Source organism: Capsella rubella, unplaced genomic scaffold (assembly GCF_000375325.1).
Source record: "Capsella rubella cultivar Monte Gargano unplaced genomic scaffold, Caprub1_0 scaffold_1, whole genome shotgun sequence".
NCBI lineage: Eukaryota > Viridiplantae > Streptophyta > Magnoliopsida > Brassicales > Brassicaceae > Capsella > Capsella rubella.
In genome coordinates this window covers 3,959,023-3,976,909 of record NW_006238923.1, presented here as the reverse complement: position 1 = coordinate 3,976,909, position 17,887 = coordinate 3,959,023, and the positions used below count along the sequence as shown (strand labels likewise).

Here is a 17,887-nt window from a genome sequence, read left to right as displayed (position 1 = left end):
TTCAATTTCCAAAAGGATAAGTCCACTAAAAACAAGAAAGAAAAATACAAACTCTAGATGCACTCTTCTCAATTTTTTTCTTTGTGATAAAACATTACTTGTATCATCGATCCGATATGTTTCTTGAAATAGAAAAAAGAATCTCTACTTTTAAATAAATTAACATCAACGGGTGATCCATTATTTTCCGCAAATCATTTTTTTTGTTTTTCAAGTAAGTTTCATTTTCTTTCAAGCAATAATTGATATATGGATAATTCATATATCGTCAAACGAACGGTGAAACCTGGATTTACAATCTCTAAACATGTAAAGGAAAACAAGCAAAGCAACTATAGATATATATTGTTAAACAATGGACTATAAAAAAAGTAATGTTTATGCGATGACCATATCGACTCCTTGATCCGTGGTTGAAAGTCCAGTGCCTCGACCTTGAAGCTGGACACAACCTAATTGACATGCACCGTCGCAAACCTCTTGCGTTGCCTCGGTCACTTTCATGCATATTGGCATACATTCTCTGTGGCATAGCGGCAATACTTTCTTACCTAGTAGTGCTTCTTGTCCTTCCACGATCTTCGTTAAAGCTAATACCGTAATTATCATCAAACTCAGGGTGGCTAAATTTATGCTCCGACTCTTCATTTTTTAGTTCGTGAGAAGATTTGATTAGGGGAATGGTTTCTTGGGAGAGAATGAAATTGATTTTGAGTAAAAGGGGATGGCCAAGATTCAAAAGATAGTCATGGCCTCATATGTATCTGATGTTTCCGTCTATTTTTACTATTTAAAAAACGAATAGAGGTATATCCCTATTTTTAAATAACCATTGAGAGGACAAGATTATGAGAACAAATATCCAAACTTGAAACTTGCTTACTTTTATGAAAATAACACAGAATCGATATCTTATAAGTCACAATGAAAGATAATTTTTCATTATTTTGACTACATTATTAGTTGGAGTTTCCAATATTAAGATATTGATTACAAACGTTAAAGTTGTAATAAGTTTCAACCATAGTTGAGCCGAAACATCTCATTTTGGACGAAGAAACTTCCTTGTAGAACCGGAATCAAGTGAAACGTCTGCAATTATTAAAACAAAATCACTATTTCAAGTCAGCTAAAAATCTAACAAAGATAAATATCTAGAAACAGCCTCATACTATATTAGCTTATAGTTTCCTACATATAATTTAGGAACAAGATTAAACATATATAGTGTCGGTTCCTTATTAGCACAAGTGGAGAAGAGATAGACCTGACTAAACCTAAGAGGATGATCCTCCCCATGAAGTTGGAGGCTGCCACTCACAAAGACGATTATCCCACCACATCCACCGGCTATTGAAGACGGCTGAGAATCAACGGTGCTGATCGAATGACGGCATTGGTCGAACGGGAGTTGTTTAAGCTTATTGGAGATGTCTTCCACGCCGCATATCTTTTGGCCTTCAAAAGTGAGCAACGAGGTAGGATTGTAGAGAGTGGAAAGAGATGATCGATCGTTGTCAAAGAGATGGTAGTAGTGATTCACAAAAGCAATCGCCACTTCTTCTTCACTTCCTTTATTTGTCTCTGCCATTGTCAAAATTTCCAACATAAAATTGATGAATTTTTCTTATCAAAACATAAAGAGGGTTATAAACATGAGCTATCTCAAGTAGTTAACTTCTAGGGTGGGGGAAAAAGATTCTTAATTTGCAAACAAAGTTAGAAAAAAGAACAAAGAATGAGTCTTTAAACTTTAAAAAGATTTCTTCTGTGTCAAGTATTGCATCAATTTTTTTCTCAATCCTTCTTCACACATTAGGAAGCAATCTTCTCAATGCACACAGAGAAGCAAGACCTTTGGTATATCAGTATAACAGTATAACACAAAGAATAGTGGTAATTTGAACTTATGCTACACTGTTCAATTAGTGAAAAGCAGAACACTCATCCCAAAAACATGATTACTAACATCAAATTTACCTTACGTGAAGATCAATGTCAATGACGCCAACTTGATGGCCAATATGGGAAAATTTCATAATCAGTCTTCCAATTACACAAGTAAACAACCTTCCTCACAGCCCAAAACGATATAAACAGAGACAAAAACATGGTCATCCTTTGCTCGTTGATGTTCTTAACGCGAACAAGCACATTAGTAACAAACGCCAAAAGCAATCCAACCACAGTGTACAGAAACCCTACAGCGAACCCTTCGGTTCCAAGCTGCATCTCTGATCCTTCGATAAAGAAAACAAACTTTTCTTGATATTCATCATCTTTGATATACATTGGCATGTCCTTGATAAATTTATACATTGTCCCTGAGACGCTGAAGAAGTAGACGAGAACCGCACCGGATAACCAGATTCTCCGGTCATGGAGAAGTGTATCTCCTTTTATAATCTTCTTGATAAGTATCGGAGCAGAGGTTACGATCAGCGCTACGATGATTCCGATTTGTGTCTTTGATAGAAACGGTGGCCGTTGGATTGGACCAACGGTGAGTTTGGTTAAATGTTCGACGAACTCTGCCATCGATTCAGCTAATCCGGCGAAATCTTCACCGTCCATCTGATCTGATTCTGTTAAATTCTCCGTCATGGGGCTAACGAGGGCAATGTGCGGTAACGACTCGATGTTGAAGCGATGGAACGAAGCGTCGGATTGAGTTGATTCGATATCGCAGAAGAAGAGTTTTGTTCCGTTAGATCCGTTGTTGTTGTTGGCGATGAAAGTGGAAGAGACGAGTCCGAACTCGCGGCGGAACAGTTGGAGGTTGTTGCTGTGGACATCAACGGTGTCGAAGAAGATGATGAGAGAGTAAGGTCTCGGAGTTGGTACGGAGGTTATGAATTTGGAAACGTCGTCGTCGTTGAGACGGATCACGCCTGAATCGGCGGCTGATCGGAGCGAAACAAGCTCGCCGATGAGATCTGAATCCGATAGGGGAAATAATAACGCAATTAAGAAGAAGATACGATATGTATGAAGCACCATTTTAGATCGGATTCGAGATCAGAGAGGTTTTGGAATTGCCGCAAAATACTGGAGATGTGAAGAAGTGTTCAAAACTTGAGGGTTTATATAGGTTTGAGATTGGTGTTAGACCTTCGGGACGACCTAGAGGGTTTCAAAATTTAAGAAAAAATAGAAAAAGAGTTGACAGCTGTGGGATTTGAACCCACGCCCTTTCGGACCAGAGCCTAAATCTGGCGCCTTAGACCACTCGGCCAAACTGTCTTGTTGGTAATTAATAGAATTAAAAATTAATAACAACAACAAGGTAAAGGTTGTTTGCAAGTCATATAAGCTTACACTGATCTATCTTATTAGGACCGACATGCCGACATGTTGAGATATTATATAGTATAAGAAACATATGATAAACCACTTTTAGTATAAAATGAGAGACTGTAATATTACATATATGAAAAAACAAAAATGAAGGACAGAAGGAGATTCATAACTAATTTTGGTGACTGAAAAATAAAGCTCTTCTTCTAAAGTAACAGGGTCGAGTTGCGCATATTCTTTTTTTTTAACTATTATTATCTGTATTCTGTAACACCATTCTTCTTACATTTAGATCTGAGACATTCGTATATGATACAAAAAAAAAGTAATAATCATGCAAAAAAAAAAGGTAAAGAATAGTGGATAATGGAAGAGACAGTGCAATTTAATAAGCTTTTGTCAACCTAATAATTTAAGTAACTCCATGTATAATATTTGCCTGGATTCTTATTCATAACGTGATTGCTTCACGTGCCTTGTCTTGGGCTAATAAAAACATGATGAGAGCCAAAACTCTTATGATGAACATAAATATTATTGGTCCGTCCGAACTCCGAAGCATTTTGCCTATTGTATTTGTTCGTTTAATTTTTTAGTTAGATACCATGTTCTCATAGTATGTTTTTCTTTTTTGGTTCGGGGGTTAAAACTTTTTGTAAAAGAGCTTCCATAGTTCACATAGATGTTATAACTTATAACTGATGTATTCGTTTACTATATACGATTTACAAATGTGAAAAGTAGTAACCAAAGAATTTTATTTTATCGTACAGAATTAATAATGTTTTTTTGGTTTTGTTGCTTTTACATTGAAAACTTGAAATGGATCCCACTAGCCACTTGGTGGCAGCCTGGCGATTCAAAATTCTCCATGTTCTGCTGTTGTTTTCTATAATTCCCAATATACCCCTTTGCAGCTCATCTGTGTGGTTCTAATGACCAATCTCGTCACACTTAATGAATAAACCGGTCGGTGTTTATCTAGCTAAGCTTAACCGGATGAAATTATAACCTTAAACTGTTTACACTTCAAAAAGTAATATAAATCCATTGAGTTTACTGTTAATTTTCTCTAATTAACTTTCTCAATTACCTTTATTTTGCAACTTTGTTAAAAATATACATCATGATTATGAAATATTATTTTTAAAAAACCGCATCAAAAGTCTAAATCCAATAGTAATAAACAAAACAATTTAAAGAATGATTGATAATGGTCAAAACAGTAAATTTTCCCGGTCTTTATAATTAAAAGCAAGAAAGCCTCCAAGACTCTCTTCTCACTCACGAAACAAGTTAAAGCTGCATTATCTCTCTCTCTCTCTCTCTTCTTCGAAATATTCGAAGCATAGACAAGCCAATGGAGACGAAGAAGAGAACTGTCACGAGCTGCTCTTCAATGGCGGCTCTTTTCTTCTTCGTTGCAGCTCTAATGGCTTCTTCTTCTACCGCAGCAACACCCACCCAATCGTTCGAAGAAAATTTCAACATCATGTGGTCTGAAAATCATTTCACGACTTCCGAGGATGGAGAGATCTGGAATCTTTCGTTAGACAACGACACCGGTACGTTCTAATCCTATTTGCCTTCCGGTTTAGGATCAATGCCGAAAATTACACTCAGACTCTGTTTTTACGACTTAATAGTTAATTCTATTATTAAGTCTATGTCTTTTTAATTAATAGTAAAATTACGTGATTGGAGCTTCTCTTTTATAATCTGAATATTTTTTGGTTGGCCAAAAAAATATAAAATAGGATGTGGATTTCAGACAAAGCACATGTACAGATTTGGATGGTTCAGTATGAAGCTTAAGCTCGTCGGCGGCGATTCCGCCGGCGTCGTTACCGCTTACTACGTGAGACCGTCGTTCTTTCTTCTTTTTTAATATTCAATATTGTAAAGAAAGAAAGTGATTAGTAAAATTTATATGTTTTGATGATGAACAGATGTGTTCGGAGAATGGAGCAGGACCGGAGAGAGACGAGATAGATTTCGAATTTCTTGGGAACCGAACCGGAGAGCCTTACATTATTCAGACCAATGTGTATAAGAACGGAACCGGGAATCGGGAGATGCGACATTCTCTCTGGTTCGACCCGACCAAGGATTACCACACCTACTCAATTCTTTGGAACAACCACCAGCTCGTGTAAGTCCTCTCTTGATCTTGACTGAACCATAGAGATGCCACTATTCGAACCGGGAATTTTGGGTAGGATCTATAGGTTACTGGAACCGGGAACCGGGAACCGGGAACCGAATACAAAATTTCAATCTGGTCTAGTAACAAATTTTAACAAAATCAAACTAAACCAGATTGGTCAACAAAAGCTAATTTTATCGAGTGTTGGGTGCAAAGTCTAATCCGGTTAAATAAAATGTAAAAACCAGGTTCTTCGTGGATAAAGTACCGATCAGAGTGTACAAGAACAGCGATAAAGTACCGAACAACGACTTCTTCCCGAACCAGAAGCCGATGTACTTGTTCTCCAGCATCTGGAACGGAGACGACTGGGCGACACGTGGAGGTCTCGAGAAGACCGACTGGAAAAAAGCTCCGTTCGTCTCTTCATACAAGGACTTCGCCGTCGAAGGGTGCCGTTGGAAAGATCCATTCCCTGCATGCGTCTCCACCACAACGGAGAACTGGTGGGATCAGTCCGACGCGTGGCACTTGTCCAAGACACAGAAGATGGACTACGCGTGGGTGCAGCGTAACCTCGTCGTATATGATTATTGCAAAGACACTGAGAGGTTCCCTACTCTTCCTTGGGAGTGTTCCATTAGCCCTTGGGAATAAATCAATTTTGGTTTTTATTTTTCAAAAGTGTATTAAGTGGAAATGGTTGCTGTAATAATCTTTATTTTCTTCTGGATTTTGTCCTCTGTTTATTTATTTAATTAATTATTTATACAGTCTGCTATTTTTGCATGACTTTGTTTTACTTATGGAACAAACAAAAGGTTCAGCTACATATAAAAAAAAAAAAAAAAAAGTTTGTGATTAATCCATCAAGAGAGCATATCCATGATATGTAAAAGAAAGACAAATGTGGTGAGATAGACTTTTTTAAGCTAACAGATTATATAATGCTACCACTTTTTACAAGTACCTAAAACAACAACAAATCTAGGAGGGTGATATGAGAAATCAGCTTCTTTCGATAAAATATCTCAATAATATAATTAGATCTACAAAAAAACTGCATTCGATCTTTAATTTCTTTTTACGCCAAATTGTCTTTAGTTATTTTCGTATTAAATCATATTTTGCTCTAAATTGTAGTTGACTTTTTTTTTGGACAAAAAAATGCAGTTGACTTAACCCATTGATACATCATATATGAATCAATAATAGTCAATTGTAACATTAATTTAGTTCATATCAACAATTTTTTCCTATCTTGCAAATATTCAAGCTTTTATCTCTTTCTCATAATTATTAATATATTATTTTCCAAAAAAATGATATGTAAAAGAAAGACAAATGTAACTTGGTGAGATAGTCTTTTTTTAGCTAACACATTAATAGGCTAATACAACAACAAACCTAGGAGGAGATATGAGGAAATGAGCTCATTGAATAAAATATATTGTAATAATATAATACCACTAGATACTATATCTACAGAAAACGTAATAACAAAACATACATCTGTCATCTTTAGTGTTTAATTTCACCAAATTATCTAGCTGATCTAGAATTTCAGTTGACTTTAGTTTTTGGTATCGAATACATTTGATTCATCATCATATATGAAGTGCAAAACCAATCAATAGTGTCGCAAACAAAAACAAAAACAAAAAAGCCTAAACACTTTTGAACAGTTTCACACAAATCCCCATAACCAGAGAATATGGTGATCAGTTTAGTCCCTCTACTCCTCTCCTTGATCACCATATTCACCATCTTCAACCCATCTGCCATTGCACTAGTATCTAAAGCAACCGTGGACCAAACCCAAATCCTCAACACAACAAGCCAATGGTTCCATCTCCCGCCGGATCTCAACCAATACACTATAGGATTCTCTGTTCCCACAATGATCGCCGCCGTTCTCTCCTTCATGGCCGCCTCTATCTCCAGCGCCGGAGGAATCGGTGGCGGTGGTCTCTTCCTCTCGATCATGACAATCGTAGCTGGTCTCGAAATGAAAACAGCGTCTAGCTTCTCTGCTTTCATGGTAACGGGAGTCTCTTTAGCGAACGTTGCATGCAATATCTTCGTGAGAAACCCTAACTCAAGAGACAAGACCTTAATAGATTTCGATCTAGCTCTCACTGTCCAGCCGTGTCTGCTTCTTGGAGTAAGTGTTGGTGTGATATGTAACCGTATGTTCCCTAACTGGCTTGTGTTGTCGCTCTTCGCTGTGTTTCTTGCGTGGTCAACGATGAAGACTTGTAAAAAAGGGGTTTCTTATTGGAATTTGGAGTCGGAGAGAGCCAAGATTAAGAGTAGTAGGGAAGATGATGGGATCGAGGCAGCGAGATTGCCGCTTCTGGTAGAAGGTGATGGAGATAGAGGAATGGTTAGGATTCCATGGATGAAGCTTGGAATTTTGGTGATTATTTGGTTATTGTTCTTCTCCATTAATCTTTTTCGAGGAAACAAATACGGTCAGGTATTATTATTTTAGTATTTATTGATGTTGCAAAAAATATTTACATTTTAAATTGATAAAGAAGTTTATATATACTTTGGATTTGGCCAGGGTATTATATCTATTTTGCACTGCCTGGTTGGCCAGGTCCACCACCCCGCTAATGCCAGAGGCCAGGCCATCTACCACCTTTTGTTGGCTTCAGTGACAATGTTCAAAGCAACCACACACCACATAATGACCAAGACTCTGAAAAGGTACGTTAATATTACTGCAACACTTATTAAACTAGCTACATGTTAGGCATAGTCAACATGCATGATTGAATGAATATGAAACTGGACTTCCATAGGAGATTGGATCGAACAAGTTTATGCTTCCAGTAATGGCTCTGTTGGCTGGAGTTTTGGGTGGCCTTTTCGGTATTGGCGGTGGAATGCTCATTAGTCCTCTTCTTCTCCAAATCGGTATTGCTCCTGAGGTATGTTCTCTTGACTCGTGTTGTTATTCATAGCATCGCAACCGAAACAAGCACTTGGATTCTCAAGTTAATCGTGCTCTGTATGTGTAGGTAACTGCAGCGACATGTTCTTTCATGGTTTTGTTTTCTTCATCAATGTCTGCAATTCAGTACTTACTACTAGGCATGGAACACGCTGGAACTGCGGCGATATTCGCTTTGGTCTGCTTTGTAGCGTCCCTGGTCGGACTAATGGTGGTTAAGAAGGTTATAGCCAAGTACGGGAGGGCTTCAATCATTGTGTTTGCAGTAGGTATCGTCATGGCACTCAGCACTGTGCTGATGACAACTCATGGAGCTCTTAATGTCTGGAATGATTTTGTCTCTGGTCGCTACATGGGTTTCAAATTACCCTGTTAACCAAAACTAAATAAATCCACTTCATGAACATGTTTCATTTGGTCTCTTGAATCTTGAATGGTTAAGCCTAGCAAAATCTTGTACTTTACTATCAATAAGAGAGTTTTTGTTGCGTAACATTTTAAGTGAATGGTCTTAAGGTAAAACAGAGGTTTATTAATACAAATTTACAATTACACTTGAAAGTTTCACACAGACCATATATACAAAAGTTGCAAGCTAAATACATTTCACACAAACTTTATTAGTATACAGCTCTTAATCTGTATATACAATATTTCTAAGCAACATGAACAACGCGTGAGGACTGAACAAAGCCATCGACCCTTTTCTTGATCTCATCAGGGTTTGCGCCCACGATTTTGTCCATAGCATTACCATCCTTGAAGAACAAGAAAGTTGGCATCGCCTTTACCTCCAGACGACTCGCCAGTTCCTGACCAAAATCCATAGTAGAAAACAGAAAAACCATTAACCATGAACAAAGAAGCCATGAACAAAAGACACATCAACAAGATACACACCTTGACTTCATCAACATCAACGATGAGAAACAGAGCATCCTTATAGCTAAACGCCAGTTCTTCGAAGAAAGAGTTCATAAAAACAGAAGGAATACACCATGATGCTGTGAAATGAGCCACAATCTGCAACAAAACCACAATCTCCTTAAAAACTCTTATATCCTAAAAATCTAACTACCTTCATGGCTCTGGATCTAAATGATCAGATATCATTTTGGCTGTTCGAAGAAGAAAGTGATAAAAGAGGAAGAGAGAGAGAGAGACTCTTACAGGACAACCTTGATTCTTGGCTTGACTCACATAAAAGTTCCATGATTCTGAAGAATCGACTTTAACAACTCTTGCCATCTCTTGGAGCTTCTTCTACAGTTCAAGATTGGCTTCTGGTTTATCCTGTAAAAAGAGAGATAACAGGATATTTTAGGTGTTTTCAGTGTTTATCTACTAAGATGATGGGACACAGAGAGAGAACAAAGCGTGGCCCAGTTATATTCAACTATTTAATTTCATTGCATAGAGATATTTAGATGATTAATAGTACATAATTAAGAAGTTACACCGACAATAATAAATTTCTTAAAGATTAGGAATCGTATTAAGTATTCAGAAAAAGCGTTGACCAAGAAAGAAAAGCAAATATCTCTCTTTTTTTTTTTTTTTTTTTTTTTTGTTAAAATCGTTTTGTTTTCCTTTTTCCATAAACGATTAATTTAATTACTGTTTCCATGATTTTACGAATATGCATTATATAGGTTTCGTAACAGTTTAGAAATAGCAAAATACCATATCCAATTTAGCAATTTCCCAATTAAAGGAAGGAAATCGGAAATCCAAACGTCATGGAAAAAGAGGAAAAAACAAATAAATTAAATAGAAAAAAAAAACCAAAATATTGGAAAACAGAGGGACACTTTGGTTCAGTATATATATATAGAGAGCAATCCAAGGACGTGAGAAGAAATCTCAATTTCAACATCATAACAGTCACATAAACCCTAAAATTGATGTCGAGGAAACGTTTCAATCCTCTCGAAGATCCGCCGACGGCTTCTTCAAGCGAAGAAGATGATGAACTTGATGCTCCCATTGAAGATGGTGAAGAAATCGTTGGTAACTCTTCGTCTGACGAAGAAGACGATGACGTTCCCTCTAAAAACTCAGCTCCTCCGAAGAATACGGTTCTGCTTCTCGCCGCACCAGCTAGAAAGCTTTCCGAGGATTCTGAATCAGGATCCGAGGAAGAAACCGAATCAGACTCTGAACCCCAGAAGAAAGATCAGTTCTTAACGAAGCCTGTGATCGAAACCAAGAATTTGGTAGTGAAGGAAATCAAAAAGGTTAAAGCTTCTGAGAAATCTGTGGGCAAGCGTTCTCATGAGATGGACGAAGGAGGTGTGTCAACGCATGTGAAGAGAGTCAAGAAGGTTTCAGGGGAAGATGATAAGAAGAATGCTGGAGGATGTGAAGAGACTAAGAAGACGTACTTCCAACGTGTTTGGACTGAGGACGATGAGATTGCTGTTTTAAAAGGTCTTATGGATTACAAAAACGATACCGGGGTAAGTCCTTAAGACGATACTAATGGGGTTTATCAGTTGGTCAAGAAATCTGTTAGCTTTGATGTTAGTAAGATTCAGTTCATGGAAAAGCTTAGGAGTTTGAAGAAGAAGTATGAGAACAATGTTGGTAAAGCTAAGAACGGAGAGGAACCGAGTTTTGCTAAAGCTCATGATCGCAAGACTTTTGAATTGTCTAAGTTGGCTTGGGGAGCTAATGGGATGGCTCTTGATTCGGCTGTGAAATCTAATGGGAAGTCCAAGAAGAGCAGTAAGTCGAAGAAAGTTGCTTCTGTGAAGCAAGAGTTGGATTCCTCTTTGCCTAATGGTAAAAGTTTTGAAGATGAGGTGGCTAATAAAGAGGAAGTATCTTTGCTTGGCGTTTTGGAAACGGATGTGTTTGCAAAGTCGTCTTCTCTTGTGAAGTTACTAGCCCGGGTTGGTCTGGATGAACTTGCTGCTCATCAAGGATTGAGTAGGCTTGCCTCAGAGGATAAGAAGAGACTCGAGGAGCAGTGGAAAGCGTTGCAGGTTACGGAATTTGAGTTCTTTTTGCAGAAGAGTGGTGTCATTCATGAAGTGATGAAAAAGATTACTGAAGCATTTCGATCAAACATTTAGAGATATATGGATTTTTGTTTCTGTTCTGCCTCTTTTGCCTAGAACTCTGCCTTTTTTTCCTTTTTTTTTTTGTTTTTTTTTTGTAGTTTCTATTGATTCTTGAAAAGAGTTCATTTTGAAATATTGCGGATTTATCAATGTAATGGAAGGAAATTCTTAGCTAAGTGAAGCAATATAAGTTTATTTACACAAAACATTTTGTGTGGAAAAGGCAGGAGTTGAGGAAGAGGACATATTATGCACGGCTTACGATTGCTGGATTTTCTTTTTGTATATTCTCTTTGTCTTCTTTCTTAGCAGCAATGGCTGAAACATAATATGCTGAAGTCACCAGTCCATGTCCTAGGCAAAATATGGCGCCAATAACGAAAAACCAATGATGCGGCAAGTTGCAGAATCTGTTTGATTTCGAGTTGGCCAATGTTCCTAGCATCAGTGCTGTGTAGCTGACAAGAAAAAAGATCCTAAGACAAAAATAAAGTATGTCAAAAACGAAAACAGCTGACAATTGAAAATCGTTGTTGGGTGAATGAAATCCAAAAAAATATCATCTTTTCATTACCAGGAGAGAACAAGGAAAGCCACTGCGAGAATCTTGTTTGCCGTTGCTCTGTTAAAATCTTGCTTAGAGCGAATGTAAGTGCAGCCTCCAAGCACATTGGCTAGGACATGGACTATAAACAGAAGCGCCATTGCAGCTACTCCCTCAGCAAATGCTCCAGCGCTCGGGTTTCTTCGACATCCAGAATCCGAATGTCTTAAATGTTGTTGTTGATGATGATGATGAAGTGCCTGAACGAGAAGCATCAATACAATAGCAGATTATTGAGTAATGAAAATAAGCTACATTTCATTCTTGTTATTATATATAACAGAACCTTGCTTTGAGCAATCTCGGCTTCGATCCCGAGGACTGTTGCTGTAATGTCTGCACATATGATCACCACAGAAACCAAGAAACCAAGTTCGCTTTCCATTTTCCCTTGATCCATAAAACCTTATTTTATTCTATTTTTGATTTGATTTCTGTATTTATTACCATTGTTCTATGAAAGAAGTTTAAGGGAGAGGAAAAGAATAAGGAAACAGCATCTGATTACTTTCCTAAGCCTGCCTCTCACTGCAAGACAAAAGAGAGATTCTGTTTTGGTTTTTCCAAGTAAGTAAAGTTTCATTCCTTTTCTATATATAGTGACATTAGTTTGGATGCTTTTCTTGTAAACTAGATCTAATGTAAATTAAAGTTAATCTATTACAGAGATATTATAAAGTTCAGACTGAAATAAGAGGTTGATCACATGTTTGACTTCTTTACTTTAGCAAAGTCAAAGCTCAATAGAGGCAGCATGTGGTCTTATACTCTGTTTTGGAACGTGAAGAGAGGTGAAAATTATGATTCTCATATCTTTTTTCTGTGATTACATACCCTAAAATTTTTTATTATAAATTTACAGGTTGTAATAGGAAAACAATCATACCGGGTTAAGATTTGATCAGCTTTGTAACGTTAATTTTGGTTGTAAATTTTCTATTTCTACAGAAGATTAATTTAGTTTGTTCTTTCATGATTATGATATGATATCTTACGCTTATGGAGATGTTCACTCTCAGTTTGGAAGCAGTTTGTGTGGATATGGTGAAGCAGGAAGAGACAGAAACAGAGCTGTGTCCGAACCAAAGCCAAATCTCCTTAGAATCTCTTTTTAATTCACATATCTCTTTGTGAATCCAAGGATGGTATTTGAACAAAACATGCGTGGAGTTTGGCTTTATCTCAAGAAGTCTCTTAGCTGCTGCAACGCACAGAAGTCAACTGACCTGGCTGATCCAGACAAGAACCGAAGCCAGAAGATGCAGAATCCATCTGGATACTCAAGATCAAATATGAGAGATGTCTTTGTAACACATGGAGGTGGAGGAGCTATGCAGAATCCAAGTTGCTGCAGCTCACGGTCTCTGGAGAGCTCCAGGTTTATAAACACAATGAAAATTGAGGGCAATGACCGTTATTCGGGCAGATTCAATGGCTTGCTCACTGGAGGATCTTCTTCTGATTTGCTTCCCGGTCGTTGTTCTGAGAGATTTGATGTTATTGGCTCTGACATCTGCGGTTTTGGAGTTCTTTCTTGTCGAAAATGTCATGAGAGAGTCAGAGATCTTGACGCGTTTGAGTCCCATTACCTTTCTAACCATTCTGGTAAGTCTCAAATTAGATCTCTTTTTTTCACCAAGTCTTGGTCAAATGATTTGAGGAGAATTTGTTTTGTTTGTTTTTGCAGTCATTAGACTCTTAGCTGGAGACTTCTCACGAACAACTGTTGAGTTAATCTGCAATACAGGGTATTCTCACAAGCTTGGCAAAACCAAAGGGAACAACATTTTAGCGATCTTGAAAATACAAAATTTGCAAAGAGTTGTTGCAGGGTTTGAGGATTACAGAGAACTCGTGAAAATAAGAGCGAACAAGCTTTCCAAGAAACACTCGCGGTGTATGGCTGATGGGAACGAGTTTCTTGGGTTCCACGGTACTAGTCTTTCATGCGCTCTCGGTTTGAGTGACAACAGCTCTTCAAACCTCTGTTTCTCGGATCAATGCGGAGTTTGTCATATTCTAAGACATGGGTTCATCCCTAAAACAAGACCGGATGGGATTAAAGGGGTTCTCACAGCATCAACGAGCTCCACAGCTCTTGGATGTATTGAAAATATGGATCAAAGAATGAACAGAGGTTCATTGAAAGCTGTTGTGCTATGTAGAGTGATTGCAGGGAGGGTTCATAAACCTATGCACAAGTTTGAAGATCCTTGTGGATTTTCTGAGTTTGATTCGTTGGCTTTGAAAATGGGACCAAACTCTAGAATTGAAGAGTTTTTTCTGTTGAGTACTAAAGCATTGTTACCTTGCTTTGTGATCATCTTCAAGCCTTGAACACAAACCCCTGTGTAATGCAAATAAATTTCTTTAGTCCTTTGGTATAGTTTTCTCTTACTAGTGATATATTTAACTAAGTGATCTTTGTAAACTTCATTCAATCAGATAAGGACTCGACACCAAATCATCTCTTTAACTCGAAATTGATGTATATTTCTAAGTTGCACATATCTTTTGGTTGTTTCCATCGTCAAGAGATTTGAATACGGCAATTACCACATCAGCCGAATCTGAAAGTGTATCTGACTGCCACGTAATCAATCGTAAATAGTTTATTTTCAATAGGGATAGGTTCGTATTTTAGCTCTTTTTAAGGGGCGAGAGGAAAAAAAAACATTTTTCCGTCCATTGAGGAAGCAAAGGTTTGTGATATTAATAAAAATCCGAGAGAGAGGAAAAAGGAGAATCTGAAGAAGCTGAAACCATAACCGAAGCTTGAGAAGCCCCACAGCGAGGGAGGTAAAAATCCCTAACCACTTTCGTCTTCTTCCCTCTCGTCTCCGGCGGCGTAACAACTCATATCTCAATCGGAGAAGAGAGGTTGTCAAAGCCGATACGAAGCTGTGACAACGATGTCGAAGAAAAAAGTGGCTGGTAGCACCATGACGCTTAAGGACTTCCATGGCGGCTCTATACCATCTGATCTCCCTCTCCCTTCTGCTCCTGGAGTGTAAGTCTCCTCTTGATTCATATATATATAGCTTTCGTATTAGTCTCCCTTTGGATCGCCTCTTTGTTACTGTGCTTATTGGAGATCAGTCGAATCCTTGATTTGGTTTCTGAGATTCGAGTGATGTTTCTGTTGATTTTTCCCCCCGGCTGTACCTAGGGCTATTAGATCTACATCGATTGTTTTCTGATTGTTTAGGTCTGTATCGGCTGACAAGTATCTGTGGTTTGACATCAGTCATTTCTCCTTTTTATGATCGATTTTTGCCTTTATAGGATTCCGAAGATTGCTACGGATCGACCTGTTTTTGATAGAGCGCCTTGGGGAACTTCAATCGGCCGACCTGAACAGAGGACAAGGCCAAGCTCCTCTCACACTATTAGGAATTTCGATGATAAATCACTGTTTCTGCCTCACACTGCAAATATTGGACGCAATTTCAACGAGGATGAACGGAAGCCTCTGGATGGTCATTCCGCTCCTCGTAGAGTGGTCAGTGATGATGTTTTTCGGGTTCCAAACAGCCGTCTGGAGGTGAAAACAGACTCGCTTTTAACTGGGCGACATGGTGGTTGGTCACCCAAGGCTGGTACTTTCCCTGGGAAGATTAATGATGTGACTCATTCTGTGACTGGTAATATTGAGAACTCAGTGTCAGGAACTCACCCTAATGTTTGGACTGGGAGGAAGGATGTTTCAGTGGCTAACACTGAGCCGGGACAGTCCCCATGGACTTCGCAACCAGCTGTTTCTAATTTGGTCCATTCAAGTGCGCTTGACCAAGTGTCTTCGGGAAGATGGCAGTCCAAGCTTTTGGTTCCTTCTCAGATGGCTTTTGATGTTGTTAAGCATTCAGAGATAGATAGCAGAGGTTACAAGACTAATAGCCCTTTGCTCAATCAAGGGGATGAGCCACATAAAGAACAGGGCCTGGTCGTCGAAGATGGGATCCAAGGTGGTAAAAAGTTTTCCCGTGAGTATGAAAAAATCCCTGGTCCAACTTATTTGGATGCTAAGGATGTAAGAGTTGTATCAAGCAGCAGCAATAAGCCTCATCCAAATTATTCTGACGTTAGGCCTGCTGGACATTTGGTGCAAGCAACTGCCCCGTCCGAAATCGTGGAACGACCTAAGCTGAACCTGCTGCCTCGCACAAAACCTCTTGAAAGCATTGAGAAACCTGTTAATGATGGAAAACTGGTATTAGTTACAAATTTTTGGCTGCCGCTTTGGTTATCAGGTTTCCTTGTTGGTCTACTGTGTTTTCTGATGGCTCAACTCTATATCTGCAGGAAAATGGTGGTTCAAATCTAATTCAACGTGATACTGGTTATGCGACACAGAAAAGTATGAACATTTCAAAACCTGGTTTGTCTGCGGATGAGATTCCTAACCAGCCGATTGAGCGTCCAAAATTAAATCTGAAGCCCGTGGCACAGTTGCTTGAACAGCCAGAAGTTAAAACTGAAAAGGAAAGGTAAGGATGACCAAAAAGTTCTATTAAGCTATGGGACATAGGTAGTGATAGATAAGAGTTGCTTACTGGAAAGATTATGCTCTGAGTCGTGACACTTTTGGTATCTATTCAAATTGAGATAGATTCTGAAATTTGCTTTGTGTCAAACTACCCTCAGAATTCCTAGAATATGCTAGGACATTGAATTTAGTACATAGTTTTTTACTTCTCTAAAATTATCTACTAGACCGCTTCCATGACTATTATAAGTAAACTTTCTGTCAAACACGCTTACGATTTCTGGTCCATGTTGCAGGAGTGCGGTTTTTGGCGGTGCCAGACCACGAGAGCTGGTGAGTGCATTGTTTTTGTAACTCTTTCTTGTTAAGTTGCCTGTTTGTTCAGCATCATTTGATTTCTTAGCTGTGTAGAGTCGTTTAGTTTTGCAACTTGATCTTAATCTTTATTTGTGCTAGGTATTGAAGGAGCGAGGCATTGATGAGATCGAGCATCAGAAATTGGAGCAACCGACAGACAGGTTTGGGTTTCTTCTCGCTGCTCACATTCCGGGATACTTTGTGGGTTCCAACTCTTACGGTTTTATTGAGTTCCACTATCTAATTCTAAGTTCTTTTTATTACTTTCCGACTTATCAAATAGGATGGTCCTCAAACCAATCGAAAGAGGTCCAGAGAATGCAGTTCAAAGGCCATTGAGTTCTCCCCGTGACTTGAGAACAAGGAAATTTGACCAAAAGGATGGGCGAAATGTTAGCGAAATTGCCAGATCCGAAACTCAGAGGAAAAGCTGGCGTGAAAATGAAAACAAGAGCTCAAGACAGCAACAGCAGACTCAGGAGAAGACAAGACATCCATCGCCAGAGACATGGCGAAAACCGGTTCCCCCGAAACCGGAATCACCAGATGGAACAGGGATTCGTCATGGGAAAGCCGCTTCTGCCCTTGAGCTAGCTCAAGCCTATTCTCCTTTCTCTGACCCTAAATCCGGAATTAGAAGCAGCAACAGTTTTAACACAAGCCGCAACAACCAAACGCAACAGCAACCGTTCTCTCGGTTGGTAGGATCGACAACAACATAACAAAAGATTAATGGCTACTGAGTTATTGTCCGCTTGTTCTTTAATTGGATCTTGATTTCTGAGTACTTTTCATGTGGTTTGTGGGATCGGTATGAGAGATCTGAATGTGATATGTTCCCTTTAAGAACGGGTCGGTTTAGATATGCCAAATATGGTTACATCGTGTTCTTCATTCTTCTTTGGTTATACATTTTTCTCTTAACCGTTCGTGGGAATGTTTGAGAATTCTGGCATAAGCGTGAACATAT

General features: G+C 38.6%; 10 protein-coding genes and 1 non-coding gene across 11 annotated transcripts; 5 read left to right on the top strand and 6 right to left on the bottom strand.

Moving 5' to 3' along the window:
- Positions 1–378: 378 nt before the first annotated feature.
- On the bottom strand, positions 379–751 carry LOC17898314. Its single transcript, XM_006304773.2, has one exon. The coding sequence runs from the start codon at positions 646–648 to the stop codon at positions 379–381; it is 270 nt and encodes an 89-aa protein (XP_006304835.1). The 5' UTR covers positions 649–751.
- A 157-nt stretch (positions 752–908) lies between these two features.
- Positions 909–1,612, bottom strand: LOC17897361 (nuclear transport factor 2B). Its single transcript, XM_006304229.2, has 2 exons — positions 1,268–1,612; positions 909–1,092 (listed from the first exon to the last, which is right to left on the bottom strand). The coding sequence occupies exons 1-2, from the start codon at positions 1,607–1,609 to the stop codon at positions 1,018–1,020; spliced, it is 417 nt and encodes a 138-aa protein (XP_006304291.2). The 5' UTR covers positions 1,610–1,612; the 3' UTR covers positions 909–1,017.
- Positions 1,613–1,998: 386 nt separating this feature from the next.
- On the bottom strand, positions 1,999–3,000 carry LOC17899143 (probable dolichyl-diphosphooligosaccharide--protein glycosyltransferase subunit 3A). Its single transcript, XM_006306137.1, has one exon. It carries the CDS (start codon positions 2,998–3,000, stop codon positions 1,999–2,001), a length of 1,002 nt encoding a protein of 333 aa, XP_006306199.1.
- Positions 3,001–3,163: 163 nt separating this feature from the next.
- Positions 3,164–3,243, bottom strand: TRNAL-UAG. Its single transcript has one exon. It is a non-coding gene; the product is annotated as a tRNA-Leu (tRNA).
- A 1,343-nt stretch (positions 3,244–4,586) lies between these two features.
- On the top strand, positions 4,587–6,226 carry LOC17899994 (probable xyloglucan endotransglucosylase/hydrolase protein 8). Its single transcript, XM_006305377.2, has 4 exons — positions 4,587–4,862; positions 5,055–5,155; positions 5,247–5,449; positions 5,692–6,226. Exons 1-4 carry the CDS (start codon positions 4,658–4,660, stop codon positions 6,098–6,100), a joined length of 918 nt encoding a protein of 305 aa, XP_006305439.1. The 5' UTR covers positions 4,587–4,657; the 3' UTR covers positions 6,101–6,226.
- Positions 6,227–7,087: 861 nt separating this feature from the next.
- LOC17898853 (sulfite exporter TauE/SafE family protein 1) lies at positions 7,088–8,906 on the top strand. Its single transcript, XM_023789662.1, has 5 exons — positions 7,088–7,922; positions 8,013–8,039; positions 8,072–8,158; positions 8,254–8,382; positions 8,473–8,906. Exons 1-5 carry the CDS (start codon positions 7,158–7,160, stop codon positions 8,779–8,781), a joined length of 1,317 nt encoding a protein of 438 aa, XP_023645430.1. The 5' UTR covers positions 7,088–7,157; the 3' UTR covers positions 8,782–8,906.
- A 10-nt stretch (positions 8,907–8,916) lies between these two features.
- On the bottom strand, positions 8,917–9,759 carry LOC17898685 (thioredoxin-like protein CXXS1). Its single transcript, XM_006304248.2, has 3 exons — positions 9,576–9,759; positions 9,306–9,428; positions 8,917–9,217 (listed from the first exon to the last, which is right to left on the bottom strand). The coding sequence occupies exons 1-3, from the start codon at positions 9,651–9,653 to the stop codon at positions 9,062–9,064; spliced, it is 357 nt and encodes a 118-aa protein (XP_006304310.1). The 5' UTR covers positions 9,654–9,759; the 3' UTR covers positions 8,917–9,061.
- Positions 9,760–10,285: 526 nt separating this feature from the next.
- Positions 10,286–11,674, top strand: LOC17899801 (probable transcription factor At1g11510). Its single transcript, XM_023777474.1, is given in 1 exon segment — positions 10,286–11,674. A coding segment is annotated over 1 exon segment (1,173 nt). The 5' UTR covers positions 10,286–10,309; the 3' UTR covers positions 11,483–11,674.
- On the bottom strand, positions 11,596–12,474 carry LOC17898770. The gene is made up of 3 exons (XM_023777477.1): positions 12,361–12,474; positions 12,045–12,274; positions 11,596–11,946 (listed from the first exon to the last, which is right to left on the bottom strand). Exons 1-3 carry the CDS (start codon positions 12,472–12,474, stop codon positions 11,718–11,720), a joined length of 573 nt encoding a protein of 190 aa, XP_023633245.1. The 3' UTR covers positions 11,596–11,717.
- Positions 12,475–13,059: 585 nt separating this feature from the next.
- On the top strand, positions 13,060–14,431 carry LOC17898717. The gene is made up of 2 exons (XM_006306481.2): positions 13,060–13,679; positions 13,762–14,431. The coding sequence occupies exons 1-2, from the start codon at positions 13,217–13,219 to the stop codon at positions 14,409–14,411; spliced, it is 1,113 nt and encodes a 370-aa protein (XP_006306543.2). The 5' UTR covers positions 13,060–13,216; the 3' UTR covers positions 14,412–14,431.
- Positions 14,432–14,764: 333 nt separating this feature from the next.
- On the top strand, positions 14,765–17,884 carry LOC17899392. Its single transcript, XM_006307037.2, has 6 exons — positions 14,765–15,084; positions 15,360–16,284; positions 16,377–16,561; positions 16,857–16,893; positions 17,017–17,078; positions 17,201–17,884. The coding sequence occupies exons 1-6, from the start codon at positions 14,987–14,989 to the stop codon at positions 17,637–17,639; spliced, it is 1,746 nt and encodes a 581-aa protein (XP_006307099.1). The 5' UTR covers positions 14,765–14,986; the 3' UTR covers positions 17,640–17,884.
- Positions 17,885–17,887: the final 3 nt, after the last annotated feature.